We start from the raw sequence: 13572 nt of genomic DNA on the forward strand, positions 1-13572 counted from the left end.
AGTGAGGAGGGTCAGTCTGCCCCCAACCCAGCCTTAGGATAGATCTATATATTCTTTTAGTCTCTCCTCGTCTTCATGTATACCATTTTGTGTCCCAGGATGTGTATATTTATCTGTTTTTTGATTCCAGTCGGTTTAGAAGAGCAACTGTGGGGTAATTTTAGAGGGATAGTGGATTGGAGTAAGCCTGCAGTCCACTGGGTTCATTTCTAAATAAACATGGCGCCAAAATAACGTGAATAGCACTAACTACCAATAACAACATCAATAACATCACATCAACAGTAATAATAACCAGTAACAACAACAGTAATATCAACATATCAATAACATCACATCAACAACAGTAATAACCAATAACAACAATAATATCAACATCATCAATAACATCAGTAACATCACATCAACAGTAATAATAACCAGTAACAACAACATTAATATCAACATCATCAATAACATCAGTATCACATTAACAATAACAATAACCAATAAGAACAATAATAATATCAGGATCATCAATAACATCAATAAGAATCAATAACATCATCAATAACATCAATAAGAATCAGTAACACCATCAATAACATCACAGCAGCAGTAATAATAACCACCAGCACTGGCAATAATCACATCAACAGCATCAGCAATTAACATCAACATCATCATCAATACAACAACATCAACACGACTATAGTGGCGGCGCACGACTCTGAGGTAGTCCTTATCGTACCCTGGCAACCTAATGTTCAAAAGTGCGTCTGAGTTTGTGTCATATTATACACGAATATATTATACACGAATATTATTATACACGAATATATTATACACGAATATATTATACACGAATATATTATACACGAATATATTATACACGAATATTATTATACACGAATATATTATACACGAATATATTATACACGAATATATTATACACGAATATATTATACACGAATATATTATACACGAATATTATTATGGACGAACATATTATACACGAATATTATTATGCATGAATATTATTATACACGAATATATTATACACGAATATATTATACACGAATATTATTATACACGAATATATTATACACGAATATTATTATACACGAATATATTATACACGAATATATTATACACGAATATTATTATACACGAACATATTATACACGAATCACATGCGTCTCATATTATACACGAAATCAGACGCACTTTTGAATGGTAGGTTGCCAGAGCACGATAATAACAACCTCAGAGTCACGCGCCGCGACTATGCCAATAATAACAATATCACCACCACCACTACCACTACTACTACTACCACCACCACTACTACTACTACTACTACTACTACTACTGCTACTACTACTACTACTACTACTGCTACCACTACTACTACTACATCAACAACATCAATAACAACAACAGCAAGTCCAAAGGCTCTTCTAAACTGAGTCAAATTTTCAAAAATGGTCTAACTGAAAATTCAAAAACTCAAAATCAAAATATCTCCCTGGGGCACAAAGCCGGGTATGCCAAACAGCTTATCATAGTCCCAGTTTTGTAGATGGCAATTTTCGGTGTGATTTTTTCGTAGCTGAGACCCCCCAAAAAATTATATATATATTGGTCTGTTAGTTTTATCTATCGTGATATTAGTTGGTGTAGATCAATGGTGTGGAATTGTTATAAACCTGTTCAATTTGAAATTCTGGTTACTCACCGCTTGCGTCACTTTTTTCTCTGGAATTATTGGCATGTTAGTGTTCTTCTCGGTGTTCTAGTTCTCCATTAGTTATTTAAAGGTAGAGAAATAGTAGAACATTTAGTTAACCACCAGCATTTCTAGTTTTATTAGTGTGTGATATAGAGAATCTTTGAAAATAATGGTTTGTGGAAAAATATTATCATCATTTCCAGTTATATAAATGTGTGATATATAGAATCTTTTAAAGTTATAGTTTGTGAAATAACATTATCATTATTTCTAGTTATATAAATGTGTGATATATAGAATCTTTTAAAATCATGCTTTGTGATAAATCTGACTCTTCCTCTGATCTCTTGGTTTTTCGAATAACAGACATTTTTCTTTAATATTCTTTCTGAAATAATTGATCTTTTCTCTGATATTATGATTGATGTTGTAAGTGACCAAGGATCTTATTTCAAGTGGCTTTTGTGACCTTAATGCCCCTTCCTAAGTGATTCATTCTCCCATTTACACCTCAGTATTAATTTTATTGATGGAAGCAAATGTTATGCTAGTCTTATTTCCCTAACACTACTCCCTAAGTGATTTATTCTCCCATAGGTTTTCAATAAGAACTGATTTATCAGTGTATAGATAAAATTGGCCATGTGGAGAGGATAGAGAGTGAGAGACTGACGAGGAGAGTGTGTGTGGGTGAGATGGAGGGGGGAAAGGGAGGGGGAGGCTGAGGATGAGATGCAGGGATGGAGCGGAGAGGTATATGAGAGAGGGGTGTGTGAGCTGGGAGCAGGGCAGTGAAATGGCAGGGGACAGGGTGACATGGAGGCGATTTGTTTGTGGCCACCCCATACGGGATTAAGGCGTCTGGCAGTAGATAGATTTGTTTTGATATATACACCATAATATCCCAGTACTGATTGTGTCTGCCTAAAATATTAAAGGTTCCTAACACATTTTAGGTTTTGAATTATTCATTTCAATTAGAATTTCCATACACATAAAAAGGGAATGTGTATGAAGTTTGTCAATATACAGGTGTGTTTATGCTTGTGTGGGGGCGGGTGTGGGTGGGTGCAGGCCTGGGTGAGTGTGGGCGTGGGTGGATGCAGGTGTGGGTGGGTGTGGGTATGAATGTGTGCAGGTGTGGGTGTGTGTGTGCGGGTGTGTGAGGGAGTAGGTGTGTGTGTGTACAGGTGTGGGTGTGTGAGGGAGTAGATGTGGGTGTGTGAGGGATTAGGTGTGTGCGTGTGGATGTGTGAGGGAGTAGGTGTGGGTGGGTGTGTGGGGGCATGGGTGTGGTTGGAAGTTTGCATAACTAACCCTGTAAAGTAGCCACATTGGACGTGGGTGGGCGTGAGCTGGGGGCAGGGCAGTGAAATGGCGGGGGACAGGGTGACATGCGAGGCTATTTATCTTTGGCCACGCGTCTGGCAATAGATAGATAGATAGATAAATAGAACAAACCGCCACATGCCCGGGAGAATTGACTGTCGGACTCTGAAAAGCTTACTGTACGATACCAGAACATTGTCAGTAATAAGAAAAGAAATATTGAGGCATAGCATAATATTGGGATGAGGCCAGGAGACTGACAAGAGATACTGCTGGCTGGATGAAGTTGAAGGAGGGAGGAGGCGAGGTAGGCCATGGAGAAGGTGGAGGGATATGATGGATGAGTGTGTGAGGAAGAGAGGTAGGCCAAGGAGAAGGTGGAGGGATATGGTGGATGAGTATGTGAGGAAGAAAGGTATGGAAGTCGGTGAGGCTAGGGGACTGACAAGAGATCGAGCTAGATGGATGAAGTTGAAGGAGGGAGGAGGTGAGGTAGGCCAAGGAGAAGGTGGAGGGATATAGTGGATGAGTATGTGAGGAAGAAAGGTATGGAAGTCGGTGAGGCTAGGGAACTGACATGAGATCGAGCTGGCTGGATGAATGTTGTGTGAAGTGCATGATCAGGGATTTGACACTCCTTTTTAACATGACAGTGTCTGGGTTGACTCTATCAGATACGTTTATGCGAAGCTACAGAAAGTGGTGAATGTTTTTGGCGTATCAGATAGAGCCAGGATTCCGGGGGCTTGAATGATGAGTGAATGGGAGCATGGCCCATTGGGCTGGGCACCCCGTTTTAACGTGACAGCGTCTGGATTGACTCTATCGGATACGTTTATGTGAAGCTACAGAATGTAGTGAATGTTTTGGGTGTATCAGATAGAGCCAGGATTCCGGGGGCTTGAATGGTGAGTGGATGGAAGCGTGGCCCATTGGACTGGACAAAGTTAGGCTATCTGAACGTTGCTACTCCTCACCCTACCGTAGGGTGGGAAAGGAGGTCCGGATGATGATGATGAGTACGGGAAAATATTAAGGTGTACCAGGTAAAATAAATCACTGAGGAGAAGGTGCTAGGGAGTCTTAGTGCCACATAACCCCTCAGATCTGGATGGGGTATTTATATCTATTTTATTTTATCGGCAATTTTATTTATGGTCCTCATACTGAAGGGGTTTATTCATGCCATATCTAACCCTCCATGAATTTTTGAAAATGGATAAAATCGTCAGTATGGCAGGAATAAATTTTAAAAGACATTGGATTCCTCTGGTCAAGAATCTATTTTTTTTTATTTTTTTATTTTTGCTGTCATGATTTTTTTTCAGCAAATGGTTTTCGTTTTAAGGGGTTTATTCATTGCATATCCAACTCCTCCATTAAAATTCAGGAAGTAGATAAAATTGGAAGTCGATAGAATTGTCAAAACTATGATAAATTTAAATATATATCCAGATTCCATGGGTGAAGAATTTTGAATATGTGTTTATCTTTGCCGTTGATGGTGATTTTCTTCCGCTTCTCGTGTTAGAGATATATTAGTAAACGTCTAACCCTTCCCTGAATGATCGGAAAGTGGATAAAATCATAAATAATAGCTGGGATAAAATTAAATATACCTTTGTGCTGAATTTAAGTGGATTGAAAGTGAATAAAATCATAAATAATAGCTGGGATAAAATTAAATATATCTCCTTGCTGAGTGACGCAAAGATCGGATATTGGGATAAAATCATAAATATTAGCTGGGATAAATATAAATATATCTCCTTGCTGAGTGACGTAAAGATCGGATATTGGGATAAAATCATAAATATTAGCTGGGATAAGTTTATATACATCTTCATGCTGAATTATGAGACTCGGAAAGTGAATCAAATCATCAAAATAGTGAGGATAAATTTAAGTGTAGTTCTGTGCTGAGTGACAAGGATCGGAGCCAACGGCCTGCCTTCTACAGATGACTTCACGCTCGGGGAGATCCACCTGGCGCTTACACTGACCAAGGGGCAGCTGGAGGTCGTGGTCAACAGCGCACGGGGGCTCCCCTCGGCCGCATCAGGTCAGGATCCAGGTCAGTACCACCACAAGGATAGATCGTGTACCGTTGTGTATTGTAACTTGGAGGATAGAGTTGGTTTACTTGATAGAGTGCGTTTGCTATGACTTGAGGAGGGAGAGAGGAGGGGGAGACTGAGGATGAGGTGGAGGGATGGAGTTGAGAGGTATATGAGGGAGAGAGTTCGTGGGAGGGCAGTCAAATGGTGGGTGACAGAGCAACTTGGAGGCGGTTTGTCTGCAGCCACCCCTTGTGGGATTAGGGCATCGGGCTATAGATAGATAGATAGATAGATTGTCACTGGCGTAGTTACCCAGTAGTGAATGGTGAAATAGAAGATAAAGTGATAATGAAAGGAGACAGGCGAGCTGCCAAGATTGATACATCTGTTTTTTATCAGTATTGCTGGCTGTCAGGGTAAGCTAGACCCCAGCTGTATATACTCAGTGGTCAACTTTGCCTTCTGCACTGATAACACACTAGTTGTTTTTCCCACAAATTGCGCAGAAAACCCTTATGTCCTTGAAGGTAGTGGGTGTAACTTACAGTGTGGCAGGAGCCAATGAGAGTGCCAACAGAAGCCTAAATAATGCTTTCTTTGCTTTCTTGACGGCACACCATTGGTTTGTGTAATATGTGTAAGGCCGCCAGTGGTAGCAGGTGCCACTGTTTGTAAGTGGCTGGAGATTGCACTTAAGACAGCCTAGTGGCTAGTTAGCCAAGACAGGCCGAGTAAGTCTGCTTTATAAGCTTGAGGACAATGTGAGAGTCACATTTGTTCACATTTGTAAATATATTGTCACAGTTTTCTCACATTTTGTCGCTTATTGTCACGTTACACTTTTGTCATATTTTGTTGCACTTTCCCTTATATTTTCACACGTTACTCAATACATGATTTTGATTACAAAACACACTGTTTGTGCACCATTTCCCGTTTTTGGTTCACTTCTCCATTTACACTAGTGTGTGAATTATACCTGGATTGTACATCAACAAGTCTCCAAGCTTCCTCGAGCTGTGTGAGTATTTTAGCCTCCACTGATTGTATTCTGGTTTGGTAAGAAAAAACTTGATTATATTTGTATTCTGAGGCCTATATGAATTCCCCTTTTGTAAAATGAATCCTGTATTCTTATTTGGTGTGTGTGTGTTATAGTGTATAGTTAAGTTTGTTTTCTTGTGAACTTTACCTTATCCCTTTTAGTGATTAATTAAGGGTTAAGAGTGCATCGTAATATACACCATAACAAGATAGATAGATAGATGGATAGATAGATAGATAGATGGATAGAGCTTGAGGATAGAGTTTACTGTTGAGGATAGAGTTTGTTTACATGAGGATAGAGTTTGTTTACTGTTGAGGATAGAGTTTGTTTACTGTTGAGGATAGAGTTTGTTTACTGTTGTGGATAGAGTTTACTGTTGAGGATAGAGTTTGTTTACTTGAGGATAGAGTTTGTTTACTGTTGAGGATAGAGTTTGTTTACTGTTGAGGATAGAGTTTGTTTGTAACTTGCAATACTTTGGTGATAGAAACTCCGTGTACAAACAGCTAGATAAGGAGTTTATTACAAGCTCACAGTAAAACAGTCTGCCCTTGTTGAATGTCTGCTAAGAACTGATGCAATAACGCCGTCTTCAGGCGTGGGAGAGCATGCTGACCTAGCAAATTTAGTGGGGGCATGTATGCATTGGGGGGGAACATATATACATCGGGGGTAGACATATTGTGGAGGGGGTACACTACTCCCTCGGGTAGCTGAGATGGTGTCCCCTGACACCAGGAGGTAAATGGTGGGTGATTATAGTAGTAAGGTAGGACCGGGAGGTTTGTACAAGGGATAAGTATGATACAGGGGCAGTAGGGGAGACATGGCCATGTTGAGGGGAGGGAATTAGAAGGATATATACATATAAGATATACAAGGAATAATAGATACAAATCCAGTAAGGGTCGAAGGGATATATGAACATAATGGGAATTACACAATAATAGTTTGATACATGATAAGCAAGGAGTAGATATGAGAGTTCTAATGTTGTTCTTCCTTCATTTTTTTTTTTTTTTTTGTGGATTTGCTGTAGGATACACTGTCACTGAGTAATGCATGAAAGAAATACCACCATTTTCTAGTAGGCAGAGTGCCGTTCACAGTTTGGTAAATTGTCAGATGGCATTGCTAGTCACTGAATGCGAGGGCACTAAGTACGGGGAGTTTCTACGTCGTGTGTAGGGCGTACTATGCCTGTAGCGACTCTGATTTCCTGGAGTCGACGTTCCATTTTTCTGACACAACAATGCACTGCACAGATGATGAGTATAAAACCTATGAAAGCGATAACCACAGGGGGAAACACAACTGTTGGATGAACCCATGAACGGCTGAAGGCCAGAGAAAATTGATCCATAATGAAATCACTGTCATTGAGGAAGGTGAGCATGCGCAAGGGAGGGGAGGTGATGGTAATATTGGCAGATGGTAGGGTTGAAGGCATGTCGATTGGTTGAAAGATGTCATAGGAGTGTTTACGAACAGCTTGGTGATAGCGAGTGGCGTAAGTGATGACGGACTCTGATTTGACGGGACAATAGTCAGGTGCTTTGTAGAGACCACTAGCGGGGACGGAGCGAACGGAAGAACCAGGACACATGATTGTGACAGAGATGGGAACAGCAAAGAAGAAGTACTGGACATGGTTGAGGTGAGCATGGTGGACCGGGAGGTCAGGAGCTGGGACAAAAGAACAGGCCGAGTAGATGGAATGGTTGCGAACTAAAGCAGACTCACAGGGTGTAGCACTGCTAGGGAAGATAGCGAAAAGGTGGGCAGCACAGAGACGAGAGGTCGGAGTAAGGGAGGAACATTGCTGGAGGTCTGTGGAAGAAAGGAAGGCAACGGAAAGATGATCATGGGAGAGGAGGAAATATTCTGAAGGAACAGATACCTGTAACAAGGAGTTGTTGAGGCGGAAAGGGAAGAGAATGATGTGGAAAAGGTTAAAGGTTATGGCAGAACGGAGAGGAATATGGACGACGACGTATGTAGTGAGAAGAGTGGCTTCGAGAACAGGATAATAATATTCAAGGGAGGAGTAAGGGAGGACTGGGGAGAGACCGAAGGTGGAGTGAGCCCATTCCAGGACAGAACGGAGAGCTGAGACAGGTACTAAGTCGGCAGTGACACGTCCATTGATAGCATCGACCAGGATACGAACCAAGGTAGAGACTTGAGACAGGAGAGAGTCAATGGCCAGTTGGAGATTATCTATGGTGAGTCTGAGGGAGAAGAACTGAGAGATAACGTTGAGATCAGAAAGGTGGCGTTGTAAGATATCGGTGAAATTGTTTAGAGTGGACGTGACTTCATTGAGTTGGGTAGTGAGCTTCTGTAACATAGTGTGTTGGATTTTAAGGACTCGGCGTTGTGATTCTGGGGCCGAAGCTAAATGAGTGAGATCAGATTGGAAGCCAGAAATGTCACGGGCTGTAGCAACGCCAAACAAGCCACTCAGAATCTCACCGCCGAAGTCGAAGAGACCTCGTTTCACACGAGAATGACCCACGAGTGTCTGAATGGAAAATGTGTCATTGAGCTCAGTGAATCTGTTACTTATGTATTGCAATTGCCAGGAGAGTGGGAGGAAAAAGTTATAGAGATACTCATTCGGGTTGTGTGTCCCCATGAGGGCCGTGAGATGGTTCCTGATTCCGTGGAGCTGGTGCACGTAGGCAGGTAGGGCAATGGCTACGTCGGCCAGGGCGCAAGATCGTAGCGCAAAGAGACCTCGCCTCCTGAGCCGACCAAGGCCCCAGGACGTACTCCACCATCGTCCTGACCTGACCCAGACCCCAGGAGGGTCAGCACTGCCAGCAGGGAGATCGCTAACATCGTACCTAGAAAATCAGGGTAGAGTTAATGGGGAAGGTCGTGAAGAGGTTGATGGGCAGAGCGCAGTTTGGACCGATATTGATTGGTTGAAGAATGAGCAGGTGGAGGTGGAGAGGAAGGAGACTGAGGGATAGGTGGAGACAGAGTAGATTGAGGGATGGGAGGAGGGGAAGAGGGGGCAGGAGGTTGTTTAAGTGACTCTTCCAACACGAGGCCACGGGGTGCTCGCTTTAAGTCATTGACGTGGACCCATCTGGTGTCCTTAGTGGACAGGTCCTGGAGGTGAAATTTGTTGCCTTGTTGAGTGAGGACGCGGTGGGGCCCTGTAAATTTGTCATCCAACTTAGAGGAACGCGTATGGGAATGGGCAAAGACAAGATCGCCTACATTGATAGTGATAGGAGAGGCGGACTTATGTTGGCGCTGCAGCATGTCCTCCTGAGAGGAAGCCAAAGTGGATTGGACATACTGGTAGATTGTCTGGAAGTTGGCCAATTTTAGTTTAACATAATCATCCATGTTGTAGATGGGTTCTGGCTTTGAGGATAAGAGAGAGAGTATGGGAGGTCCTTGCCAAACCAAAGAGGACGAAGAAGGGAGATTCAGCAATGGATGCATTGATGGAGCTATTGATGGAAGATGCCACTTGGGGAATCCAGTCATCCCAGGACGAACTATGGGAGCCTAGATGTCTGAGGCACTCTAAGATTTTTCGGTTGTGGCGTTCTACAAGGCCATTGGAAGCCGGATGGTTAGGCACGACATTGCACTTACTGATATGAAAGTGGCGACAGATCTCATCTAGAAGGCTATTGTTGAACTCTGTACCGTTGTCAGTAAGAATGGTATGAGGGGTACTGAACGGGCAAATTATGTAATCTACAAGGGCACGGGCAACGCTCTTCGCGGTCTTGTCGGAGAGGGGGACGAGGACACAGTAGCGGGAGAAGTGGTCGACCGCTACGAACAAGTACTCAGCGCCAGATTCTGTGAGAGGTAGTTTTAAGAGATCGATTGAGACAGTTTCCCATGGTCGTGACGGGATTGGGTATTGTAAGAGAGGTGCTGGTAAGCCGGTTGATCCTTTGTGGCGGTGGCAGGAGAGGCAAGAGTCACAGTGGGCATTGATATCGCGGCGCATGGTTGGCCAATAGTATCTGAGACGTGCTTGGCGCAAGCATCGGTCTTTACCTGGATGGGAAGCTTGAGGAGTATTATGAACAATATGAAGAACCTTTGGTATCAGGGCAGTGGGGACAACAAGTTGGCGTACTTCGCGATTGGGCATATCTTTGCCTGTTAGCAGTGTTTTCCTGTACAAGAGATCATCATCTAGCATGAACTCATCTAGTGATACTGGCAGAGTAGGTAAGGTCGAGGCATCGCCAGATTCTAGGAAATAAATGACTTTGGACCACATGGGGTCTTGGCGCTGAAAGTTTCGAACAACTTCTGACGTTAGTGTAGTATTTTCAGTTACTTCAGGCTGCAGTGATGTTATAGCTGCTGCTACGTGACGTGAGAGTGCGTCTGCGACTACATTCAACTTGCCTGGTACATACTGAAAAGTGGGATTAAAGTCCTGGATGATGATAGACCATCTAGCTAGTCTACCTGTTAGGTTGCGATTCTTGAACAAATCACATAGTGGAAGGTGGTCTGTTTGGATATGCACTGGATAACCATAGACTATATCTCTGAAATGTTTCAAGGACCAGATTACCGCTAGCGCTTCGAGATCTGTGACACTGTGGTTACGTTCAGTGGTTGTAAGGGTGCGACTAGCATACGCTATTACGCGCTTCCTTGATGCTTCATCGAGTTGCATCAAAACGGCACCAAGTCCAGTGCCTGAGGCGTCTGTGCAGAGAAGGGAGGGTGTGGTATAATCAGGGAACGCTAGAATAGGGGCATTTACAAGAGCTGTCTTTAGCTTTTGGAAAGCCTGTGACTGGTCGTTAGTCCAAACAAAGGGCACATTCTGCTTGAGTAAGTGGGTCAGAGGAGCGGCGATCTTCGCGTAATCGCGGATAAAGCGACGATAATAGCCACTGAGGCCCAGGAAACTTCGTACAGCGTCGGTAGTGGTAGGTTCTGGGAAGTTAATGATCGCCTTAGTTTTATCCTCATTAGTATGAATGCCTTGTGCATCTACAACATGGCCTAGGAATTTGATTTTCTTTCGCAGGAAGTCACATTTACTGAGATTGATTTTCAGGCCTGCGAGCTGGAGGCGTTCAAAGACTTGCTGGAGTTTGGTAAAATGATCAGGGATGGATTTACTCACAACAATGATATCATCTAGGTAAGCAAAAAGTGAGTGTCCCATCATACCGCTGAAGACTGAATGGATAAGTCGCATGAACACGGAAGGAGCATTTCTCAGACCAAAAGGGAGTCTCTTAAACTGAAAATGTCCGGAAGGGGTGCTAAAGGCTGTGACTGGGTGAGAGGACTCTTCCATTTTGACCTGCCAGTACCCGCTGAGGAGGTCTAAAGATGAAAAGACTACGTTATTTTCACCAAGGGATTCTAGCAAATCAGTGAGGACAGGTAACGGGAAACGGTCTGGAACGGTGACAGAATTGACCTTACGATAGTCGACTACTGGTCTAAGGTTGCCGTCCTTCTTTGGTACTAAGAAAAGTGGGCTATTCCATGGACTGACGGAGGGTTCAATAATGTCCTGGTCTAACATGTTCTGTACCATTTGATCTGTTTGCTTTCTCTGGCTGTGAGGCAATCGATACGCTGGTATGTAAATCGGCTGAGTTCCTGGGAGTAGTTCAATCGTATGTTTGACAAGGTCTGTTCTACCCATCGGTTCACCGGGTAAGGCAACCACGTTTCTGTACGAGGTCAGAAGGTCGAGGAGTTGAGGCGTATGTTCTGGGAAATCTGTGCAATTGAGATGTGAGAGCATATCGGGTGAATGCGTCGGCGCAGATCCCGTAGAGTTAATAGTACATACACCGATTGGCGTATCATCAGTCTGAATAGTAGGAATTGAGGAATCCTGGCACACCTTTACGGCCGCTGGGTATACTAGGAAGTCTCCAATCTTTACACCACTTTTAAGTTTTAGTGGAGCATTTGTGACATTGAGCAAGTACAGGTAGCATAAACTGTCCTCTAAGACTGTACACCACGCTGACTCATAAGTCAAGCCATTCACACAACACGTCTCAGGTAGGGTTAGTACATCCACTCCTTCTTTCGCACCGGCAACACAAACAGAGACTTTGGTGAACTCATGCGGTAACAAAATTGTGCACGTATTCGTTACTGCACGTTTCGTCTCTGCGTGTTGGAGAAGATCATTCAGACTGTGTGAGGTAGGTAACTGAGACATGTCTGAGTCAGCGATAGTGTTGTCGGGAGAGGATGTAAGAGCCATGTTCGAGGGCTGAGATGATGTATCAGGAGACATTGAGGAATTTATGTCCTTGCTCGCAGTCAGTAAAGGAATGATCTCTGTATTCTCAGATGATGAGAGTGGTGGTTTGGGCTGGGTTGGACTTTGTGGTAGTGATAGGGACAGAGGTAATTGAAGGACTGATTTGATCGTAAGAACAGGACGGGGACATTCCATAGTGTAAACCGGGAATCCAGAAATGTCTATACTACCACAAGCAGGTAATAATGCAATGGAATGTTGTGCCATGGTGGAGAAACCAATAAGGGCATCTGCGGGATACTGCAAGTCATTAGTGACATGAAATTCAATGAGGATGGGGGCAAAGCTCTGTGGAGTTTGACTTCAAGGGTGACTCTTCCCTTAACCTTAAACTCTGAGCCGTTAACACCACATAGGCGAATGTCTGGTGGTTCTAGGAAACTGACGTGGCTGTGATGGCGATGAATAATTTGTAAGGAATTTTCGGAGATGAGATTTACTATAGATCCTGTGTCCAAGAAGAATGACGTTGGTATGTCATGACTGCTTCCGAGAATGACTAAACCCGAGGATGTTATGGGACCTACATGGCGGATGGGGAGTTGGGTTTCTGGTTCTACGTGATATTGGTCCGATACGGGCGCGGCGCTTCCCCCGACTGTGGGCGGTTGAGGTAACGACATTCCTCAGTGGTGTGAGTCGTGCTTGATTTGTGGTATTTGCAGTGTGGACGACATGAGCAGGAAGGCGTACACTGTCTGGTTTGGGAGTGAGGACGTCTGTATGTACGGTCGCAACTGGATGCTCGATGTCCAGGATGACCACAGTACCAGCAAAGAATCGAAGATTGTCTGTTCCGTCGGGCGCTAGATTGATCACGGCCTGCGGTAGGAGAGCGATGTGTGGCAGGTCTGCCGCGTGTGGCGGGACGGGAGCGAGATTGGTCTGGGGTAATGGAGGTGTGACAGACTGAGGAGGCCAAGGGTCGGGTGGTGCCCTGACGTGTGTAGTTCGAACCTGTTCTTTCATGAATGGCTTTAGTGACCTGAATAATTTTATCTCCTGGACTGAAACCGATTTCCAAGGCTAGCTCTCGCTGTTTAGGAGTAAGCCAGTGAAGGAATCTGAGGTAACCAATTAAGTCAGCAAAGTTGGTGAGTGAAAGCATTGGAACGCCATTCTT

The 13572-nt window shown here is 43.7% G+C and overlaps 1 protein-coding gene across 1 annotated transcript in view; it reads left to right on the plus strand.

The window, feature by feature from the left end:
• The window catches only part of LOC145409871 (regulating synaptic membrane exocytosis protein 3-like), a 28814-nt gene that overhangs the window by 1946 nt on the left and 13296 nt on the right, over window positions 1–13572 (plus strand). The window contains exon 2 of the mRNA XM_080280149.1: window positions 4965–5114. Within this exon, the coding sequence (XP_080136275.1) occupies window positions 4965–5114 (150 nt within the window). The remainder of the gene's footprint in view (window positions 1–4964; window positions 5115–13572) is intronic.

The sequence above is a fragment of the Coenobita brevimanus genome, chromosome 9 (assembly GCF_032717465.1).
Source record: "Coenobita brevimanus isolate Jiangsu-jjx chromosome 9, ASM3271746v2, whole genome shotgun sequence".
Lineage (NCBI taxonomy): Eukaryota > Metazoa > Arthropoda > Malacostraca > Decapoda > Coenobitidae > Coenobita > Coenobita brevimanus.